This window comes from Ctenopharyngodon idella, chromosome 2, assembly GCF_019924925.1.
Source record: "Ctenopharyngodon idella isolate HZGC_01 chromosome 2, HZGC01, whole genome shotgun sequence".
NCBI lineage: Eukaryota > Metazoa > Chordata > Actinopteri > Cypriniformes > Xenocyprididae > Ctenopharyngodon > Ctenopharyngodon idella.
This window is the reverse complement of record NC_067221.1, coordinates 16,180,676-16,200,141: the sequence shown is the minus strand read 5'-3', so window position 1 is coordinate 16,200,141 and position 19,466 is coordinate 16,180,676. Positions and strand designations below refer to the sequence as shown.

Genomic DNA, 19,466 nt, shown 5'->3' with positions numbered 1-19,466 from the left:
AAAATGTGTGAAAGATGTAAAATAATAATGTTAATATTTACCAAATCAAATATTTATAATATCACACTTACCATTTTGGCTCTTATTATTTAGTTACTAGTTAACATTATTTCTGACCAAGGCCAAAAAGCAATGATGTATGAAAGTAAATAAATGTTGACTTGAAATATCATGGTTCTTTGTACCTGTACCAAAGACAGCAGTGGAAGTGGACGGCCTCTCCATCTGTGAGCTATGTACTGCCTCCATAATGGTGGTTGCTGGTTCCTGACTGGCCTGCTGCTGAGTGGGCTGGACAAAAGCGGTGGCTTGGTTCTGCTGCAGGCTGAGGATTGGCTGCGTGGTCTGTATGTTAGGGCTGGTGGAGCGCACTGAGCCACTGGTGCTGCCAAAGACAGTCACATGCTCCAGTGGACCCTCTATGGACTGCAGAGCTGATGGGACAAACCATTGACAATTTACAAATTATGCATTAATAAAAAAAATCATATCAGATTTCATGAAGCCTGACCTCGAGCCATACCTTCCTGTGTTTCGACCTGTGTGGTGGGCATGACTGTGGCTGTGGGCGTGGTTACAGGAGCGGGTGTTACCATTGGGCGAATGCTTGCCCTCGGGGTGGACTTGCTCCCTGCAATTGGCGAAGGCTTGCTGGGGGTGGCAGCAACTGGTGTGGGCTTGATGTTAGCAGTGGGCGGCTCGGATGTACTGGCACTGTTAATAGATGAAATGTCAAAAGACAATATTGAACATCACTGGAATGAGAGATGCATCCTCTTGAATTTCAGCTCTAAATGGAGCATTACCTTCCCCTGTCAGTAGTAGGTGTGGGTTTGAGAGTGATCTGTCGAGGATCTGATGACCTCTGTGCTTCTTGAACCTGGAAAAGATCACAAGTACGTTGATCAATAAAGGACAAATACTTTACCTAAATTCTTTAACTCATAAATAAAGCCCAGGATGTTTCTTGTCAGATACATACAACATAATAGCTAAAAACCAACAAATAAAATAAAATAAAGACATTTACACAGTATTATCTGCTAATCATAGCACAGAGTCTGCTTTGTTAAAGGTATCTAATGATATTTTACTTGCAGTTGATGCTGGTAAAAATGCTGTTTTGATGCTACTAGAGCCTTTGATACTGTAGATCATGATGTACTTCTTTGGTGTTTAGAGCATTTGATTAATATCAAGGGTACCGCCTTACAGTGGTTCACTTCATATCTTAGAGACAGGCCCCTTTCTGTATCATTGGGCAAATTTTCCTCCTCTTCAACTCCTATTATTAGTGGTGTACCTCAGGGCTCCATCTTGGGCCCGCTCCTCTTTAATTTATATATGCGTCCATTAGGGAATATTATTAGAGGGCACAATGTTTCGTTTCATTTATAGGCTGATGATACCCAGTTGTATATACCATTGAAAGCTGCCGATTCCATTCAATCGTTGTTGGACTGTCTTGATGATGTCAAGAAACGGTTTAAAAAAAAAAAAAAAAAAACACTTTCTCCAAATAAATGAAAACAAAACTGAAATTGTTTTTGGTCCCTCGAGATTGAGAAATGAGCCCATTAATGAACTTGGCAATCATTTCCCCTCAATTTCTTCTCAGGTTAGGAACCTTGGTATCATCTTGGACTCAGAATTATGCTTAACCAAGCAAATATATTTGGTTATTAAGAATAGTTTTTATCAATTACAGACTATTTCTAAACTTAAAGGTCACCTATTATGCTAAATCCACTTTTACAAGGTGTTTGGATATAAATGTGTGTTAGCAGTGTGTGAACAACCACCCCACAATGATAAAAATCCACCCACTCCTTTTTTTTGACTGTAATCAGAAATAGGTATTTACAACATGGATTTATAAATGATCTGTGAGGTATTTTAAGCTGAAACTTCACAGACACATTCTGGGGACACCTGAGACTTAAATTACATCTTAAAAAAAAATGGGCATAATAGGGGACCTTTAAATCATTTTTGTCTTTTCAAGATTTGGAGAAGGTCATTCGTGCTTTTATCACATCGCGTTTAGATTATTGCAACTAAATTGTATTTGGGTCTTCCTCAGTCATCCATTGCTCACCTCCAGATGGTTCAAAATGCAGCTGCAAGCTGTTGTTAACCAGATGTTAACCAGAGCAAAGAAATTTGACCATGTCACCCCAATCTTAGTATCGCTCCATTGGCTCCCAGTCCATTTAAGGATCCAGTTTAAAATTTTGTTGTTTGATCTTAATGATCAAGCCCCCTCTTATCTAAAATATCTTCTTATTCCACATTCATCCAGCAGATCCTTAAGGTCTTCTGATCGGTATCTCTTGTATGTCCCTCGATCACGTTTAAAAACCAAGGGCAACAGAGTTTTTTCCAGTTGTGGCCCCTTGCTTATGGAATCAGTTGCCACTGGATATTCGCCTTGCACCTTCTATTATAATTTAAGAAGAGGCTGAAGAGGCTCTTTTCTCCCAGGCGTTTTAATCAAATTTTTGTATTGTGTTATTGTTATCTATACTCTGTTCAGCACTTTGATCAGCTTTGCTGTGTTTAAATGTGCTATCTAAATAAAATTTACTTACTTTACTTACTTACTATTTCTACATATATCTGTCAGAGTAAACATGGGCAGTGAGTGCAATGTTTGTGATACTGTACCTTGCTCTGGCCTGGCTCCTGAGCTTCATCTCTCTGTTCTCCGTGTCTCTCCTGTTGCTCACGGAGTTCTCTCAGCTCTCTCTCCTGTCGGCTCAAACGGCCTTCATACTGTGACTTGAGTGCACTCATCCTCACCTCCAGCTCCTCTCTCTGCTGCTTCAGCTCCTCATTCTCTTTCACCAGCTGCTCCTTTACACCTAAAACACAAACATGCACATTTTAATTTAAAATAGAGACTTCTATTGTACCTAAAATTGTGCTTGTCAAACCAAGGGATCTTTATATTGTACAAAGTTTGGTGTCTGAAAGTTTCTGTTATGCACACCAAAGCTGCATTTAGTTGATAGAAAATATAGTAAAAACTGTTTTTATACTAAAAAAATGTTTTTAAAATTGTTTTCTATTTTAATATATTTTAAAATGTATTTTATTCCTGTGATGGCAAAGCTGAATTTTCAGCATCATAACTCCAGTTCTCCACATCACATGATCCTTTAGAAATGATTCTAATATGCTGACTGGTGCTCAAGTAACATTATTGCCCTTTTGAATGGTAGTGTGCCATCCAAAACAGGAAGCTAAAGTAGGATGTATCAAAAGACCAACAGCCCTTTATTCTTAAAGTTGATTTTAAAAATAAAAATTGCGTAAATTTTTGATTTAATTTGTTCCCACAAAAAGCATTATTTCAATTTAAACAGTCACATACTGCTACAGAAATGGATCTGTAAATGCCAAAAATGGATCTTTGTCTTGTAAATAACAGTCATGATTTGCTAGATGGACTAAACTGCTTTGTTAAAATCTCTGTAGTATTAATGTGCTTGTCATGTGTTCTGGTTTACTAACTGTTGAGCTGGTTGATCTTCTGCTTGGCACCCATGAAAGCTTTCTTGGTCTTCTCTTCTTTATCAGCGATCTGCTGTCGGAGCTGCTCCTCCAGGTTACCCTTCTCCTGTAGCTCTGCTCTCAGACGGTTGAGCTCTGGCTGCACCTGTGCCAACTGCTCCTGCAGGCTCTTCACCTCCACTTCACGCTCCTGCACCCAAACATCACCACATATATGTTTTTGAATACGCCGCTGGCAGACTCATTGAGTTTGTTCACCTCATCACTTTTATGAAGTGACCACGCACTTCATAAGCAACAATAAAGGAGGATGCAAGAACACCGTCCTACTCAAACTCTTTTCCACAAAGGCTACTATAGACCAACAAAAACATTTGTCGTCTCACTCCATCAAACTAACTTCACACTTCACCGTCTCAAAAGTTAATGAACAAACAACACTTCATTACTCTCTCACTTCCTGGATTAAATGGTTTTATTACCATTTTATAACATGAGCCAAACCAGAGAAACCCACAATGGCAGTGTTTGTAATTGTATACTGTGTACTTTTACAGCACTGGACGTCCCAGTGAACTGAGGGATTATACAATGTGGGTCTGTAAAAGTAATCATTGTGCGGAAGCTTTAAAGTGTTGGTTCAACCAAAAATAAAAATTCTGTCATTAATTACTCACCCTCATGTCGTTCCAAACCCATAAGGCCTTCGTTCATCTTCGGAGCACAAATTAAGATATTTTTATTAAAATAGACTACAGTGGTTCAAAGTGGCGCACAAAAAGTATTCTCGTCGCCTTGTGCGTATTTCTAGGCCTTGAAAGTGGTAATTAAATTACTGTTTATGGAGGGGTCAGAGAGCTCTTGGATTTAATCAAAAATATCTTAATTTGTATTCTGAAGATGAACAAAGGTCTTACGGGTTTGGAATGACATGAGGGTGAATACTTAACAGAATTTTAATTTCTGGGTGAACTAACCCATTAATTGTTTGATTTGTACGTTGGAGGGTTTCAATAAAGATTTTAATCTAATGCAGACTTAAAAAGTTAGTTCACCCAAAAATGAAACATTTAATTTAGGCTTTTAATTCACATATAAATATTGATAATTACACATACAAAGAGCACATGGAAAACAGAAGCTCAAACATGCTTGCTAGAGACGCGAGAATCAATGAGGTTTGCTCTTGGGGTAGAGTATGGTTAAGCTTCCGTTTACCATATTTGATATGCTATATGTAAGTGCATTAATGTTTATATATGCATAAAATCCTAAATTAATTTTCCTAAATTAAATGTCTCTTCAGAAGACTGTCTCTTCAGAAGAATGTCTTTATAAACTTTTTTTTTTTAGACTCAATTGTCAGAGCAGCACACTAAGCCTTAAATAAGTACCTTCTGTATGCTTTCCAGCTGAGTTTCCAGCTCTGAGGATCTGTTCTGCGCCTGACTCAATGAACTCTTCAGGTTCTGAATCTCCTGCACCGAGGCCTGACGGTCTTCCTGCTCCTGTGCTGGCTTAGAAGCAGCCTCTGCCACCATCTGTCAGAGAGATGGACTCAGATTAATTCAAGACATTTTCAATGGTTAAATTGGATTGAAAAAAAAAATTAAATAAAAAATGATAACCATATGTTCTGGTGGTACCTTATCATGCTGTTCTTTGAGCTCTTCGAACTGGGTTTTGTAGCGACGGCCTATTTTCTTGACCTGCGTGATAGTTTTGAGTTTCTCCTGGATGTCCAGGGTCTTTGCCTCCAGCTCCTTCTTCAGACTATCCCTTTCAGTAGTGACCTTCCCAAGGCTATCCTGCAGGTTCTGCACCTGGCTCTGAGCTGTAGTGATTGAAGCTTGGCTCCTGTTTGGTAGGTAGAGAATGAAGACAACTCCGTTAAAACAAACGCACGCACATTTTAAAAAGTTATAATCTAATCAAACTGCACACTGACCTGGCCACCTCATTCTTGAGCTTCCCCGTCTCCTCTGTGAGCTGCTGGATGCGTTTGAGATGGGCCTCTCTCTCAGAATTCAGTTTCTTACTTTCCTCCTGATCGGTGTCCTTCTGCTGACTCAGCAGTTGCTGCACAACCAATGAAATGCACAGAGTTAGATACTGAGAACCACAACACCAGTCAAGTTTAGTCATGTTTGACTGAATAAAACTGACCTAACACACAGGTATTTAATAAAATATTCTACATGTTTCATGCAATGTACAAAACTTCATGCATGAGTAGTGAGATCCAGAGACCTGTGTGCGGGCCTTCAAACGCTTGACATCGTCCTCCAGGAGTTTCTTCTCAGCCTGCAACATGCCACTCTTCTCACTCAGCTCAGCATTGGAGTCCAGTAGGGGCTTGATATCTGCTTCCAGCTTACGTATCTACAACATGACATGACAATCAAAATCTGATAAGTCATTTAAGCAAATATACAATATACACAGATATACCAGTAATTACACAATCAACTTCTATATTAAAACCTATAGTTAAGCTAATTCCAATTACCTTGTTTCCTGAAATTACATTATTTTAAAATACCTATAAAAGGCAGATGATGATCACTTTAGCTAATGAATAAGGCAGGAAATGGTCTTAATGTGTGATGTACACAGTGTGATCTTAAGGTCTTGCCTTGGCCTTAGTCTGCTGTAGTTCATGCTCCAGTCTGTTCTTCTCATTCTTCAGCATCTTGTTGGTCTCGGTCAGAGCACTCATACTCTCCATCCGCTTCATCATGTCTTCCTGCTGTGTCAAGGTCTTTGTTGTCACCTGTAGGTCAAGATGTTAACTAATTGCAGCGTATTTTTTTTGTTGTTGTTGTTGTTTTTTTCAAAATTAGATCAAGTTAGGTGAAGTGTTAACTTTCTTTGATGTTAAAGGCTTTCTCTTGAGCCAAATAAATATGCAGCAACAACTAAATAACAAAAAAATAAAGACTGTGGGAAAATAACATTGGCTCAACCAATGGCATGAGTCTCTAATGGGACTATCTGTTTGTCCAACCAATAGCAGATGGAGAGAATGTTTGGGAAAACTGTTTAAAAACACTTTTTAGGACCTGTAGCTTTTCTCTCTCTGCATTTAGGCTGTCCTGTAGTTCCTTCAGCTCTCCCTCTAGGTACTCCATGCGCTGTTTATAGCGCAGGGTCTCCACCTCCGCCACTTCCAACCGGGTCTCAGCAATCTCCTTCTCCCGCCGTACAAACCTGTTGGGAATGAGAGGCCTCATCATTACTATCCCTTTCTTGTATAATGCTTTAAGGCATTTTAACAGCATACCATGGTTCAAAGGGGTCACATTGCCAAGGGGCTTTACCTGAGGATGTCCAGGATCTGCTCATGAGATTTGCCCTCCTCGTTCAGAGAGATGTTCAGACTGCTCTCTTTAGCGGTCTGCTGCTGGGTGGAGGCAGTTATCTTGCTGCTCAGGTTCTCCATCTGCTCATGGAGCATGGTGTTCTGCTTCTGCAGCTCCTCAGCTCTCTTCTGCTCTTTAGAAAGTTCTTCCTGAGGAGAAAAATATAGGAAATATAGGAGCTATTCAACCAAGTTAATAGCTCTACAAAGGATAGTCCACCCAAAAATTAAAATTCTATCATCATTTACACGTCATCCTAAACCTGTGTGACTTACTTTCTTCTGTGTAACACAAAAAAAATATATTTTGAAGAAACTAAATAAACTATTTTGTTGATAACTAAATAGTTTCAGATCCCATTGACTTCTATTGTATGGACAAATAATACAATTGAAGTCAAAGGGAACTGAAACTGTCTGGTTATCAACATTCTTCAAAATATAATCTTTTGTGTTCAGCAGGAAAAATAAATGCATGCAGGTTTGGAAACAACATGAAGGTGAGTAAATTATGACAATTTTCTTTTTTATTTTGACTATCCCTTTAAATAAATGACCAAGAATTCACTTCAGCGGTTTACCAAACACTGCAATGATTATTCATGCATATAAAGTCAAGGCTAAATACAGCCGAAAGCAGCAATTAAGGGGTCAAGCACAAAAATGGCATGATGAGTTATACAAGGCATGTCTGGGAGCATCAGACCAACTGAAGCAATGAGTAATTTAAGACATTTTTAGACGTGTTCAGTCAAAACATCTTTAAAAAAAAAAAAAAAAAAAAATACAATCAATCACTAGTAATGTGATTTAAATGCTTACGGACATCAATTTTGACCAAATATGGCATAATTGGTATAATTGTTCTCAGAATGACTCAAGGATTATTATTTTTTTCTTTTTCCATAAATTTTGAACACTAGTTGGCACTGTTCTGAAACTTCAGAGTACCTTCAGGGTATGGTCCGGAATCGGATAACACACACACAGAGGTTTTGTAACGATACGCTAATGTGTTCATAAAATAAAGCATTTTACACCAAAATTCAAAATGACCAACATCTCCAACGTCTCCTCTATCTGTGCGCTAAATTTCATAGCTTTCCCACAAGCAGTTCTATGGGCTGCCATAGACTTGAGAACGGAAGGAGGAAGTAGAATAATAAGAACACTTCTTATCAACGGATACAGTAGGTGCCTATGCACCATGGGTGCTCAGCCCCTAAACATAGTATTTCATTCATAATGGCCTGTGAGACTCTCTAACATAATTTTGCATCAGCTGGTTCGTTTTCATATTCTTCTACCTTTGCAAACCACAAGACCTCACCCTCAGTCTCTTCTCTTGGTGTTCCCAGTTTGTGCGACCCTGATGCAGTTCAGATGCAGCTTTCTGAGCCTTATCCTCTAGCTGCTTCAGGTTCTGCGCTGACAACTGTCCCTGTTTCTTGGCTGTCTGAAGGGCTTCCACATCCGCAGCGTGCAGCATGAGCTCTCGCTCATATTTATTCTGAGCCTCTGCAGCCAGCTTAGCCTTGGGCCAGAAATAAGACACAGGTGAGTAAACATCCAAGAAAATCAGTGGGTAGCTGTGTGAAGAAACAATCCTGACTTGATCCAGGAGTGTCACGCCCACCTGTAGTTTGCTATCCTGTGTGGCTCTCTGCTCCTGGGCCACTGCTGCCGCAGCTCTCTGCAGGGCATCCTGCAGCTCTGTCTGCATGTCCGTCACGCTCCTCTTCAGTTCCTTCACCTGTTGTGCAGCCAAAAGAAGGAATTTCAATCTTCATAAATTTCCTATAGAGAACAGCTACAAAAAATATTGACGTGCCATCCGTGTGCATTCCTTACCCGTTCTTCAACACTCTCTACAGCTTTCATCTTCTCCTCCTGAAGCTCCAGCTTTTCCTTCTCTGCTTCCAGCAGCCGGGCTTCCAGCTGCTGGTTCAACTCCCGTGCAGTTTTCAGCTGGCTGTCAATGGAGGTCCGTACCTGCTCAGCCAACTAGAAGTGAAAAACAGGACAAATTTTAGTACTGTGGCTACTTGGGACAAATCAATTGAACAGGTTTAAGCAGATTATTACCTGCTTCTCTTTGTTTACAGACTCCTCCAAGCTGAGCACCATGGATCTGTACTGTTCTACATTGGTGGTGGTATTCTTCAAACGCTCCTTCAGGTCAGAGTTCTGTTCTTCAGCCTGCTGTAGACGTGCTTGGAGCTCATCTACCTCCTGCTGAGGAACGCCAGGAGCTGAAACTGCACATAACAGAAACAATACTGTCTTTTACAGCACTGGAAATTATATGACACTCACTACTACATTCTCTAATTTCTATGTTTACCTCTGGGTAACGTCCTGACAGGCTGTTTAGGTGCTGTGCCAAGGTTGTCGTTGTTCAGTTGCTGTCTCATGGAGGTGGCCTGCTGTTCAGCAGTTCTTAGCAGCTCTTTAGTTTTCTGATGTAGTGCTGTCTGTGCCTCCAACTGCTTCTTAACCTCCAGCAGCTGAGCCTAGCCAATAGAAATGAGACATATTATTCCAACAAGTCTCTTAGGTGTAGACAGGTCCACTTGTGGGTTTGTAGAGGTTTGATTGTGGAGGTTTAGACAGGTCCAGACAGTGTAGACAGGTCCACTTGTTTGGTTGTAGAGGTTTGACACAAGTCAACTGCAAAAACCAACAAGCTGACTATTGTAAATCCTCCATAATAAAAAGGAAGTCAATTTACAAGCTTACGTCTTGGTTGCGTTCCAGTGCGTGTCTCTGTTCCACCTCCTGTTCCAGTTTCTTCTTTAACTGGATAATCTCCTTCTCCAGACGCTGGATATGGTTATTGTAGCGCTGCTTGGTCTCAGTCTCAGAGCGCTCCGTCATAAGCTGTGATACAATAAGGAAATTAAGAATAAGGCCAAAGAGAAGAGTGCTTTGACAAAGTTGGTTGGGATATGTAAACAAGCTGTACCTGAATGGATTTGAGGTTGGTGAGCAGGAGATTCTGGCCCCGCTGCTCGGTCAGGACAGACTCCTTCTCCTGGGACAGTCTGTTCTCCACCTGCTTCAGAATGTCTCGTTCCTTACGGATATTCTCAACGCGCAACTGGTAGAGAGAAAAGAATAAAATTAAAAAATTAAAAAAATAAAATTGACAAAAGCTGCAAGCAGCGATGAAAGGGCCCCTCGCACATGGGCTCACCACCACCCGTTGGCCTTAGGGAAACAGTGAACAGTGGGTGACACGCATGAAAGCAAGTAAATACAGGAGAATTATGGCAAAGTAATTTCAAAGTGCCACAAGTGATTGTTGGCCTGCTGCCAACAGGTGGCGCTTTGACTGTAACTGAATATTGCCATGTAGATGTTGTTGTGGCAAATTCAATGTTCCTTCAGTTCTGGTCTCAAAGAAAACTCTCAGAGTCGAAGCTCCAGGTCCCAGGAGTTTAATTTTATTGACAAGCAACAAAGTGAGATGCCAGCTCCACATCTGAATTTCTCTACCCAGGGCGGTAAAACGGTCAAAAACGGTCTTTGGTGGTGACAGACATGGTCATCCACACAAACAGTAAAAAGTGCCCTACCCACGTGATCTGCGAGCCCAATACTGACAATAAAGTACCAGTCACTCTTACTGTAATTCGTTCTTGCCCTCTTTGCAAAAAAAAAATCTGTGATTTCATAGCTTTGTAAGAGAAGATGCTTCTTTGCTAGACCTGACAATTATTTTGGTATGTATAACAATAATAATTAATAATCAGTATTAAAAAGTAGCATTAAAAAGTTACATTAACTAATAATACAATAAATTTCTACCATATACAATTGAATGCACCTAGCTAACAACATCTTGCTTTGTTCTGGTTTCACCTCACTCCAGTCTAAACTGATTTTATAGGTAGGCCTAATTTACTACATATTGTCATTTAAATAACCTGAAAATACTGTGGATTATTAAGGCTAATTTTACTAACCACTCTTGCTAAATGGGGTAAGCACACTTATGTTCTCATTTCAGAGTTGTTCGAGTAAATGATTCGTTATAGACCGTGTGGGCAGATCATTTGTTTTAATGATTCATTAAAATAAATCTGTTCAAATTAGTCATTAGGTCGCAAATCAGACATTAGCGGACGTTGACGCGTTGCGTGCGAATCGCGACTGTTATTAGGACATCGCAAAAGATTTGTCAACACAGAAAACACCATCACTGGATAGGATTTTCTTTTTGTTTACTGAAAGTGTGGTTTATGTCAGCTGCATGTGCGGGACGCCTGTCAGAGAAGATGAGGTGACGTTCTTTTGAGCACTATTCACACCCAGCGGTTATTCAGGAAAAACATTCTCCGAATGCGCCCCGTGAAACATGGATTCGGTCTTCCGAACTTTTAGCATCGTGTCAGTTGATTTAATTTATTATGTGCGAGACAGAGAGAGTGCAAAGACAGTGCTTACTTTGAAGACAGAGAGAGTTCGCGCGCACGAGGGAGGATCTCTCTGCTCGTTCTGTCCGTCAGCGCAGCAATCATCTGCATCACTAATAAACAACTCTCAATAACTGATCAAATAAGGCTTTGGCTGAACAAAAATTCATTTTGGCAGCTGCCAAAAAGTTTTCAATGTAGGAAAAACCCTGGACACCCTTAATAATGATCTTATTCATTTCACATCCTCCTGTTGTCTGGTGGAAAACTACCAGCAAAATATGCTTAGTGGTCAAGCTAAATTCTCAGATACATCTGACCCTTGTAATCACAGTCACGCAGGCCATGAGGCCTCAAAACACTTCTGGCTTTTATAGTAAGCAAACTAATTCTACAATTGTTTTCTTTAAGATAGATAAAATACTTCATCAATGTCTTCAGGCCAGGACTATTATCAAATGTGAAGTTTGGAGCAGATCAGACATTGTATGCCTGAGTTACAACAACTTCCTGTTTCGTGGCGTTAATCGCATACTTTAGCACTTAGCCAAGTGTTGCATGATTTAACGTGTTTCTAGCATGTTTGGTACTTCATGGCATATTTAAATGTGTTTATGGGAGTGAATTACAGTGCAAAGCATGCCATTTCCTGTTGCCAGCAGGTGGCGCTATGACTAACTGAATATTGGCATGTAGATGTCTTCAGGCCAGGACTCTTATCACACATGTGAAGTTTGGGGCAGATCAGATATTGCATGCCTGAATTTCAACAGCTTCCTGTTTCATGGCGAAACATCAGTCTTTGTCAGGCCGCCACGACCACACACCCTTCAGCAAAAACTCAAGATCATTGCAATTAAACATCGCTAAGGCCTTAAGATTAGACTGACAACATATGATGTTGATCTGATAAAATCTCTAGGAGGAGTTTGTTAAAGTACAACGCCTGGAAATGGCAAAAACTGAAATTCAAAATATCTCACTTCCTGTTGGGTTTTCAGATTTTGCACCCAGGGACTTTTCTGTAGTTATTGGGCTGTAACATGTGTCTACCGAATTTCATACTTGTACGTGAAACGTAGCGAGAAAGGCCCTTAATTGAAATTTTGTAGGTGGTACTATCGAGCCATTTTGCCACACCTAATTCTGAAACCCATATCAGAAGAAAATTGTCACCACTTCTGACGCGTGTGCAAAGTTTCATGAGATTTTGAGCATGTTTAGGCCCTCAAAAATGCGATTCATTTCAGAGAAGAACTGACTGAGCAATTACAATAGGGTCCTCACACCATCTGTGCTCAGGCCCTAAATATTGAATATTAGTTTGCTGATGGTCTATATAGTATTTAACTTTCTCTCACCTCAGCCATGGTTAGTTTCTCATTGGCCTCCCTCAGATCTTGAGTCATTGTGTGAATGATTTGCTCATGTCTCTGATGAGTGGCACTCATCTTTTGATTCTTCTCCCTCAGGGCTTCAGTCTCTCTTCGAAAGCCATTGACATTCTCCTGAAGCATCTCATACCTGCCATGGACCAATTCAGATTTTAAGAATTCAATCCTTTTCAAATCATGAGATGGAATTTGAATTAAACAAACTATTTAAAAATGTTCTATTTGTCAATTCAGTTTGTATTTTTACACACCACTACAAAAAGTTCACCATATTTTGAGAAAATTAAAGTTAATTTATAAAATAAGGATATTATATTCAAAACAAATTCCTATATGGCATCTTTCCCATAACATTATTAACATCTTAATCAGTAGAAGCTCCTGACCATAAACTTTATATTCTATTCACTGAACACATGCAGAAAACTTTTGGCAGAGGTCTAATGACCTTGCGTTATTCAGCCTGAAGGTGGTGCTCTAATGTTAATTGACAGTCTTCAAGCACGCACGACACACGCATTATCTCATAATTGCCTTAAAGTAGTATTTATTGCCTCTGAATGTTGTTTTAGAATGTTACAAGATGTGGAGGAATTCAGCAGATTGATATCGTCTTGGTCTGCAGCGAGGTTTACGTAATGTAACGTGATAATAAGTGGGGCAATCTCAAATCTGCAGCTGATCTTAATTATAATATTCTGGTAAAAAGGTTTGTATGTTCTGTGTATGAAATGTTGATTGTAAATAAGTAAAGATAAAAGCCACATGCAACAAACTATTTACTTGTAGCTGTGGCTGGACTGCTCATGTTAAAGTGAGGTAAAAACATTAAAATCCAACTTATTCAGATTGCCTGCAAACAGCGATATTTCAGAAAAGTGCTCACCGTTTAAATGCGAACTCCAGCTGAGAGGAAAGTTTAGCCTTTTGTGAAAGCAGATCAGACACTTGACCACGAAGCCTCTCAATCTGTTCGTTCAGAAGCTTGTCGTTTTCTGCCTTCTCCTTTTTATATGTTATGAAGGCATCATTAAGCTATGAGGTGAAACAGTTTAATGGTTAATATTAAATGTCCAAATGAGATTTGAGCTACAGAGTCATTTTATAAGGAACAGTTTACCCAAAAATGAAAATTGTCATAATTTACTCAATTTTATGTCATTCCAAACCTGTAACACTTGAAACACAAAAAGAGCAATCTAGCCGAATGTTTATGGTGCTCTTTTCCATTCAACAAAAGCATACAGGTTTAGAAGAAAATGACAAAAAAAAAAAAAAAAAAAATTTTTTGAAGGAACTCTATAAAGTAGAAAAGCAAGGCGAGTAAATCTGTCTAACCTGTTTAAGTGCTGCTTTAGCCTGAGTTGCCTGGACAGATTCTGAAGCCGCAGACCTCAGGGGTGTAGATCTGGTGGACATGGGTCCTGGCCTGTTGGGAGTGGTGGACTGAGACCCAGCCTCTGAACCTAAACACAACCACAGGCGAATGAGTTAAGACTTATTTTCAAATTTGGATCAAAAGCTAATAAAAAGCAGAGGCCTTTTGGTCTAAGGGGTAAATTTTCACCTTGTGGTGGAAGCTCAACTCCGGCTGTCTGCAACAGGATACGATACATGTCTCTTTGTCGGATGGCAGAGTCAGCCAGATGCTTCTGATGGTTTTGCTGTTCTTTGATCTGCTCCAGTTCCTTCTGAACTTTCTCCAGACTCTGTTCCAACTCTGTTTGTCTGAAAGAGCAGATACTGATTTTTTTTTTTTACTGATCTTCATAGTGTTACTGAAAAATAGCAGGGCAAATTACATAAAAGTTCTCTTCTGGCAGATCTTCTCTAAGATGAAATGTGTGTATTTATTCCTATGGTCTCTATGTCACTCCCAAGATCACAAGGCCGGTACCTGGCAGTCTTAGCCTGGTTCTGATCCCTCTCTCTCTGCTCCTCCAGGTCTCTGATCTGGGCCAGAAGGTTCTGGTTTTGCTGCTGAAGCTCTTGGACGCTGCGGAAGGCCACCTGCCGTGAGCCCTGGACTTCAGAGCTGCTGCTCACAGCCGAGCTCAAGTCCTCACGCACCACCTGATTACCACGTGCCTCCTCCACCTCCACCAGCAGCACACTTACCTGAATATGAAGAAAAAAAAAAATAGTGGAAATACATGTAGATTTTGTGATCAGAATTACTGTGCTGTCTGAGGCTGAATCTAGGGGTTTCATCTCAATTTTTACTGTAAGAGGCTTACCTGTTCAGACATGTCTGCTAGTTGTCTCTTTGATCTCTGATTATCTCTCTCTAGCCCTAAAGCTCTCTTATTGGCTTCATCTGTCTCCTTCTGCAGCCGATGGACCTCCTGATATAGAGAAAAGAGACAGATTAGCATCTACTGATAGTCGGCAAAAAACATGATGGTCAATCTCAAATATGCGCAAACCTTCATAGCTTGCTCCAGTTTGGCACAGAGGCTAGTCATGGACTTCTGCATGTTCTCATATTCCTCTCTCTGGCGTTTCAGGATGGGAGCTTTGGTCTCCACCTCCAGAACTATCTCATCCAGAACCTTGTTCACACGCTTGCTCTCCAGTTTCTCCAGGTGCAGCTGGTCTTGCGCCTCCACAAAGGCGTTATACAGCTGAGAGCAAATACAGACAAAATACACGATAAACATTACATATCACTAAAATCAATCATGCTAATGCAGGCAACTGATAATTATTTTGTGATAAACATTTTATACCTCCATTAGCTTCATGCCCGGCTTAACAATCTTGGCCACTGCAGCTGCAGTTGGCGAGAGGTTTGTCAGCTCCTCTTCTGTGAGAGCTGGAACACCTTTTGAAGTACATAAATTCAGACTGAAATCTTGCACAATGACATGATTCAACCGAAAATTTGGCACAAACCCATAAAAAGTATAATCCAAGTACACTGAAAAGATTCAGCCTAAAACAAAAACTGACAAACTTTTTTTGTGCTTGCGTGCATTACCTCTCCTTTTAAATTCTGCAAGGCGTGTGTTGGCATTCTCCAGCTCTTTCTCCAGATTCCTGACCTTCTCATGTAGATCAGACTCTGCTTTCTCCCTCACACCCTGCAATTCTGCCAGCTTCTTCTCTGTGCCTTTATTTGCTGTTGATGGAAGATGCATTTAAACTCAGCACAACATTCACAGTGAGGCAAAGAGAGAACATTTGTAAACACTCAAAACAAAACAATGACAATGGATATGGATATGGTCAGAAAAGCATACTACAATACTACTGATATTACTACTATATTTGCAGTATTTACCTACTGTGCATAGGTTTTGTTTTTCATTACCTGGTTGGCCTTCTACATTTCCCAATAAGCACAATATACAATAGTACACACTATGCTATGTATTATATCCTACAATGCAATGTGCTCAACCTTCCTTTTCCATTGTAATGACTGAATCAGAAAATAATATCTTCTACAATTTTAACCATCATAAAAAAAAATTGACATGACAAAAAAAAAAAAAAAATAGGTAGGCATTTGCAGAAAATGTGATTTTTTTTTGCGTAAAATAACCAATGGAAAGATAAAATAAATATAAAGTAAGAAAGTAAGTTTATTTTATATTAAATTTTAGAATTTTATTTAATTTATTAAACATTTGCGCATTTGGCAGCTGCTTTTACACAAAGTGACTCGCACTGCATTCAAGTTATACATTTTATCGAACATTTATTCAAACCCATGAGCTTAGCGTTGCTAGCGCCATGTTCCAATGTTTGAGCAACAGGAATGAATTAAATATGTATAAGCTAAAAAAAAAAAAAAAATATATATATATATATATATAAGCTAAATAAATAAATACTAATTTAAGCATTTTAATTTGCAAGAAAACTTAAAAGTCAGCCATTTATTCTGAACACAAGAAATGTTTAGAGGGAAAATCATTACAAGGAACTGTTCAAACCTTCCATCGCCTCCTTCAGCAGTTTGTTGAGCTCTTCAACAGCTCTGTTCAATTCAGCATTCTTGGCTTCAGAATCTGCTGCTGCATCCTGTGAACAAACAAAAGGATTCAGATTTTAATCATACCACACATTAACACCGAACGCTGCACAACCAATATCAACATTTACTAACCTTGTACAATTTACAGAGTCTAAGGTTAGCATTCAGCTCATTGCGGTACTTTTCCTCCATGGAGGCCCGTTGTTCTTTAGCCTAAAAATATAAGTCAAACAACACACCTTAATTAAATTTCTCTCCTATGTCGAGGGGTAGAGCAAACAAGAATAAGAAGTTGATAGTGAACCTCTTTGAGTTTATTCATCAGATCCTCGGTACTCTTCTGCATGTTTTCATTGTTTTTCTTGAGCGTGTTCACTTGGTCCTGAAGTCTGGTCACCTGATTATGACATATACAGTATATGATTGATACAGATAGGTGATTTGATAAGAATACAGCCCAATATATAAATATGAGTCTCAAAAACTCCTCACACCTCTTCCTTCTTGGTCTCTAAAGAGCACCTGAGCTCCAGGATCTCTTTGCCCTTGTCTCTGGATACTGTGTACAGCTCATCTGTCTTACTCTTCAGCTCTGAATTCAGCCATGTGTTCTGGTTCTGGAGAAGCTCCTTTTCTTGTTCCATTCGTTTCTCACGATGCTGACAAGAAAGCAACACAGTAAATCATTTAAATAACCAAATCAAAATATGGAATGGTCAGATGTATTAACTCATCAGAGACCAAATAACAGCTAAATTAGAGTCACTGGTTACCTGAATGGAAACCTCAGATGACTGAAGTTCATCTAGTTTAAGCTGGAGCTCCATCTTGATTGTGCTCGTCTCCACGAGTTTGTCATTGAGACGTTTGAGATCCTCTGTATATGACCATAAGAGACATGTTAGCAATTACACGTTAAAGGGATAGTTAACCCAAAAATGAAAAGTGATGACAGAATTTATTCACCCTCAAGTTGTTCCAAACCTGTATGAATGTACATGTAAGAAATTCATACAGGTTTGGAACAAATTGAGGGTGAGTACATTTTTATTTTTAGGTAAACTATCCTTTTAAAAATACTGGTACTTTGGTACCAAATACCAACTCAACTGCAGTAGAACACATTATGCGCTATTATATCTCACACTGCAATGTGCTCAGTCTTTTTTTCAGTGTGATGACTGAATCAGAAATATTATCTGCTGAAATCAACAACTTCTTAACAAATTTTTTGACATGACAAAAAAGTGGCTAATTTTGAATAAAATAAATATTTGATAGATTAAATAAATCTAAACACATGTGAGAAACTTGAATTTATTTCTGATTGACAGATTAGTTGAACAACAAAGCAATATTTAATTAAAATTAATAAATCTAAACACTGACATTTCATTTTTATAAAGAACTCTGATCAATAGCATATTAGTTTTTGCTACAGTATTAAATTTGTTACATATAATAGCCAAATTTCTGTACAGTAACAACACTATATACAAATAAAAAAATCCTCTAAGTCCTCATTTAAGTAATGAAAGCAATCCTATATGGTTAATAAAATAAAACTCCAAAGTCAATGACAACCTTGATCACTGATGTAAATAACAGTGCCATACCACTGAGGTTTTCCACTTCTTGAGATCTCTTCTCAAGCATCCGTGAGAGCTCTCGGTTTTCTGCCTCAATTTCATATTTGGCTCTTGGTGGCGTACTCTGAAATGTAAAAAACATTGGGATATTTAAATCACCTTTAAATGCTCAAAATATTAAGGACCGTATGAAGCATGACAGATGAGAAACTCAAATAGTTACCTCTTGCGTTGTTCCCTGCTCTTCCTCTATATCTTTCAACTTCTTAAGCTCCTCGGCTTTAAAAGAAGCAAAAGAAGACTCATGTTATACAGCAGTTTAGTGTCAATACAATTCATATATAAAAACAAAATAAACATAGTACTTACAGAGACGGCTGTTCTCCTCCTTAATACTGTGATACTCTTTACTTTGGGACAAGAACTGCTCCTGACTCTCAGCTAGCTTCTTCTCAAGATTAAAGTACTGTTGCTCTGTTGATTAAAAACAAATATTTGTAACATGTTTCACTGGGACAATTCATACCAACAGCTCTTTGACACTTCATTTACGATTAGGACTGCTAATTTAAATAAAATAAAACAAGATGAGTTAATTAATAATGATTTATAAATTTACAAGGAAGGCGTTATATGGTTAGCCATTATCTTGTTTATCTCAGCATCAAGGGGACTGCCAATTTCACACATATTGTTTAAGTGGAAAAGACAGCAAAACAGACAAACGTGAGCCAAAAACTTTCTTTGGTCTGCCACTACATCTCAGTATTAACTAGTTAACTATTTATACCAAAAAACTTAAGTAGAGTTAGTCTACTTGCTAACTCAGTTAATTTGTGCAGAAGATACTAGCCTCTCCAGAATAATTTCCCAGACAACTTGTTCTTCATCTGTATAAAAGCGTTTATAATGCCTAAACATGTTGTCTAATCAGCCAGTACACTACTTTATAAGACACACAGCTGTTGAATGACTATCTGGCCCGCCTGCTACCGTTACTCACCACAGTCTGCTTTATACCGCTCGTGCTGTGATTTCAGCGAGTCTATTTCCGTCTGCTGCTCTGACAGAACCTTCTCGAGCTTGTTCTGAATGGCTTTCGGCAGTTTGTTTATCTCACTTCTCTCCAGTGTTTGCTGAAGAAGTGCCGCCATCTCTCCAGCTCAATGCAAGCATTAGCATTAGCTGCCCTTACGTCATATGTGA

At 39.2% G+C, this 19,466-nt stretch overlaps 1 protein-coding gene across 1 annotated transcript in view; it reads right to left on the bottom strand.

Annotated features, from left to right (window-relative positions):
* LOC127522497 (nucleoprotein TPR-like) overlaps positions 1-19,466 on the bottom strand; it is a 25,182-nt gene extending 5,716 nt beyond the window's left edge. The window contains exons 1-37 of the mRNA XM_051912555.1: positions 19,264-19,466; positions 18,630-18,734; positions 18,484-18,539; positions 18,288-18,384; positions 17,445-17,548; positions 17,166-17,330; positions 16,976-17,068; positions 16,804-16,884; positions 16,631-16,718; positions 15,670-15,810; positions 15,419-15,513; positions 15,116-15,313; positions 14,927-15,034; positions 14,587-14,807; positions 14,257-14,417; positions 14,028-14,155; positions 13,576-13,724; positions 12,657-12,819; positions 9,843-9,977; positions 9,617-9,757; positions 9,222-9,390; positions 8,963-9,135; positions 8,729-8,881; positions 8,514-8,630; positions 8,208-8,411; positions 6,837-7,027; positions 6,579-6,726; positions 6,152-6,289; positions 5,767-5,898; positions 5,465-5,595; positions 5,163-5,373; positions 4,911-5,057; positions 3,517-3,706; positions 2,668-2,864; positions 807-880; positions 524-714; positions 186-434 (exon numbers count right to left, since the gene is read on the bottom strand). Coding sequence (XP_051768515.1) covers positions 186-434; positions 524-714; positions 807-880; positions 2,668-2,864; positions 3,517-3,706; positions 4,911-5,057; positions 5,163-5,373; positions 5,465-5,595; positions 5,767-5,898; positions 6,152-6,289; positions 6,579-6,726; positions 6,837-7,027; positions 8,208-8,411; positions 8,514-8,630; positions 8,729-8,881; positions 8,963-9,135; positions 9,222-9,390; positions 9,617-9,757; positions 9,843-9,977; positions 12,657-12,819; positions 13,576-13,724; positions 14,028-14,155; positions 14,257-14,417; positions 14,587-14,807; positions 14,927-15,034; positions 15,116-15,313; positions 15,419-15,513; positions 15,670-15,810; positions 16,631-16,718; positions 16,804-16,884; positions 16,976-17,068; positions 17,166-17,330; positions 17,445-17,548; positions 18,288-18,384; positions 18,484-18,539; positions 18,630-18,734; positions 19,264-19,414 — 5,395 coding nt within the window. The 5' untranslated portion in view covers positions 19,415-19,466. The remainder of the gene's footprint in view (positions 1-185; positions 435-523; positions 715-806; positions 881-2,667; positions 2,865-3,516; positions 3,707-4,910; positions 5,058-5,162; positions 5,374-5,464; positions 5,596-5,766; positions 5,899-6,151; positions 6,290-6,578; positions 6,727-6,836; positions 7,028-8,207; positions 8,412-8,513; positions 8,631-8,728; positions 8,882-8,962; positions 9,136-9,221; positions 9,391-9,616; positions 9,758-9,842; positions 9,978-12,656; positions 12,820-13,575; positions 13,725-14,027; positions 14,156-14,256; positions 14,418-14,586; positions 14,808-14,926; positions 15,035-15,115; positions 15,314-15,418; positions 15,514-15,669; positions 15,811-16,630; positions 16,719-16,803; positions 16,885-16,975; positions 17,069-17,165; positions 17,331-17,444; positions 17,549-18,287; positions 18,385-18,483; positions 18,540-18,629; positions 18,735-19,263) is intronic.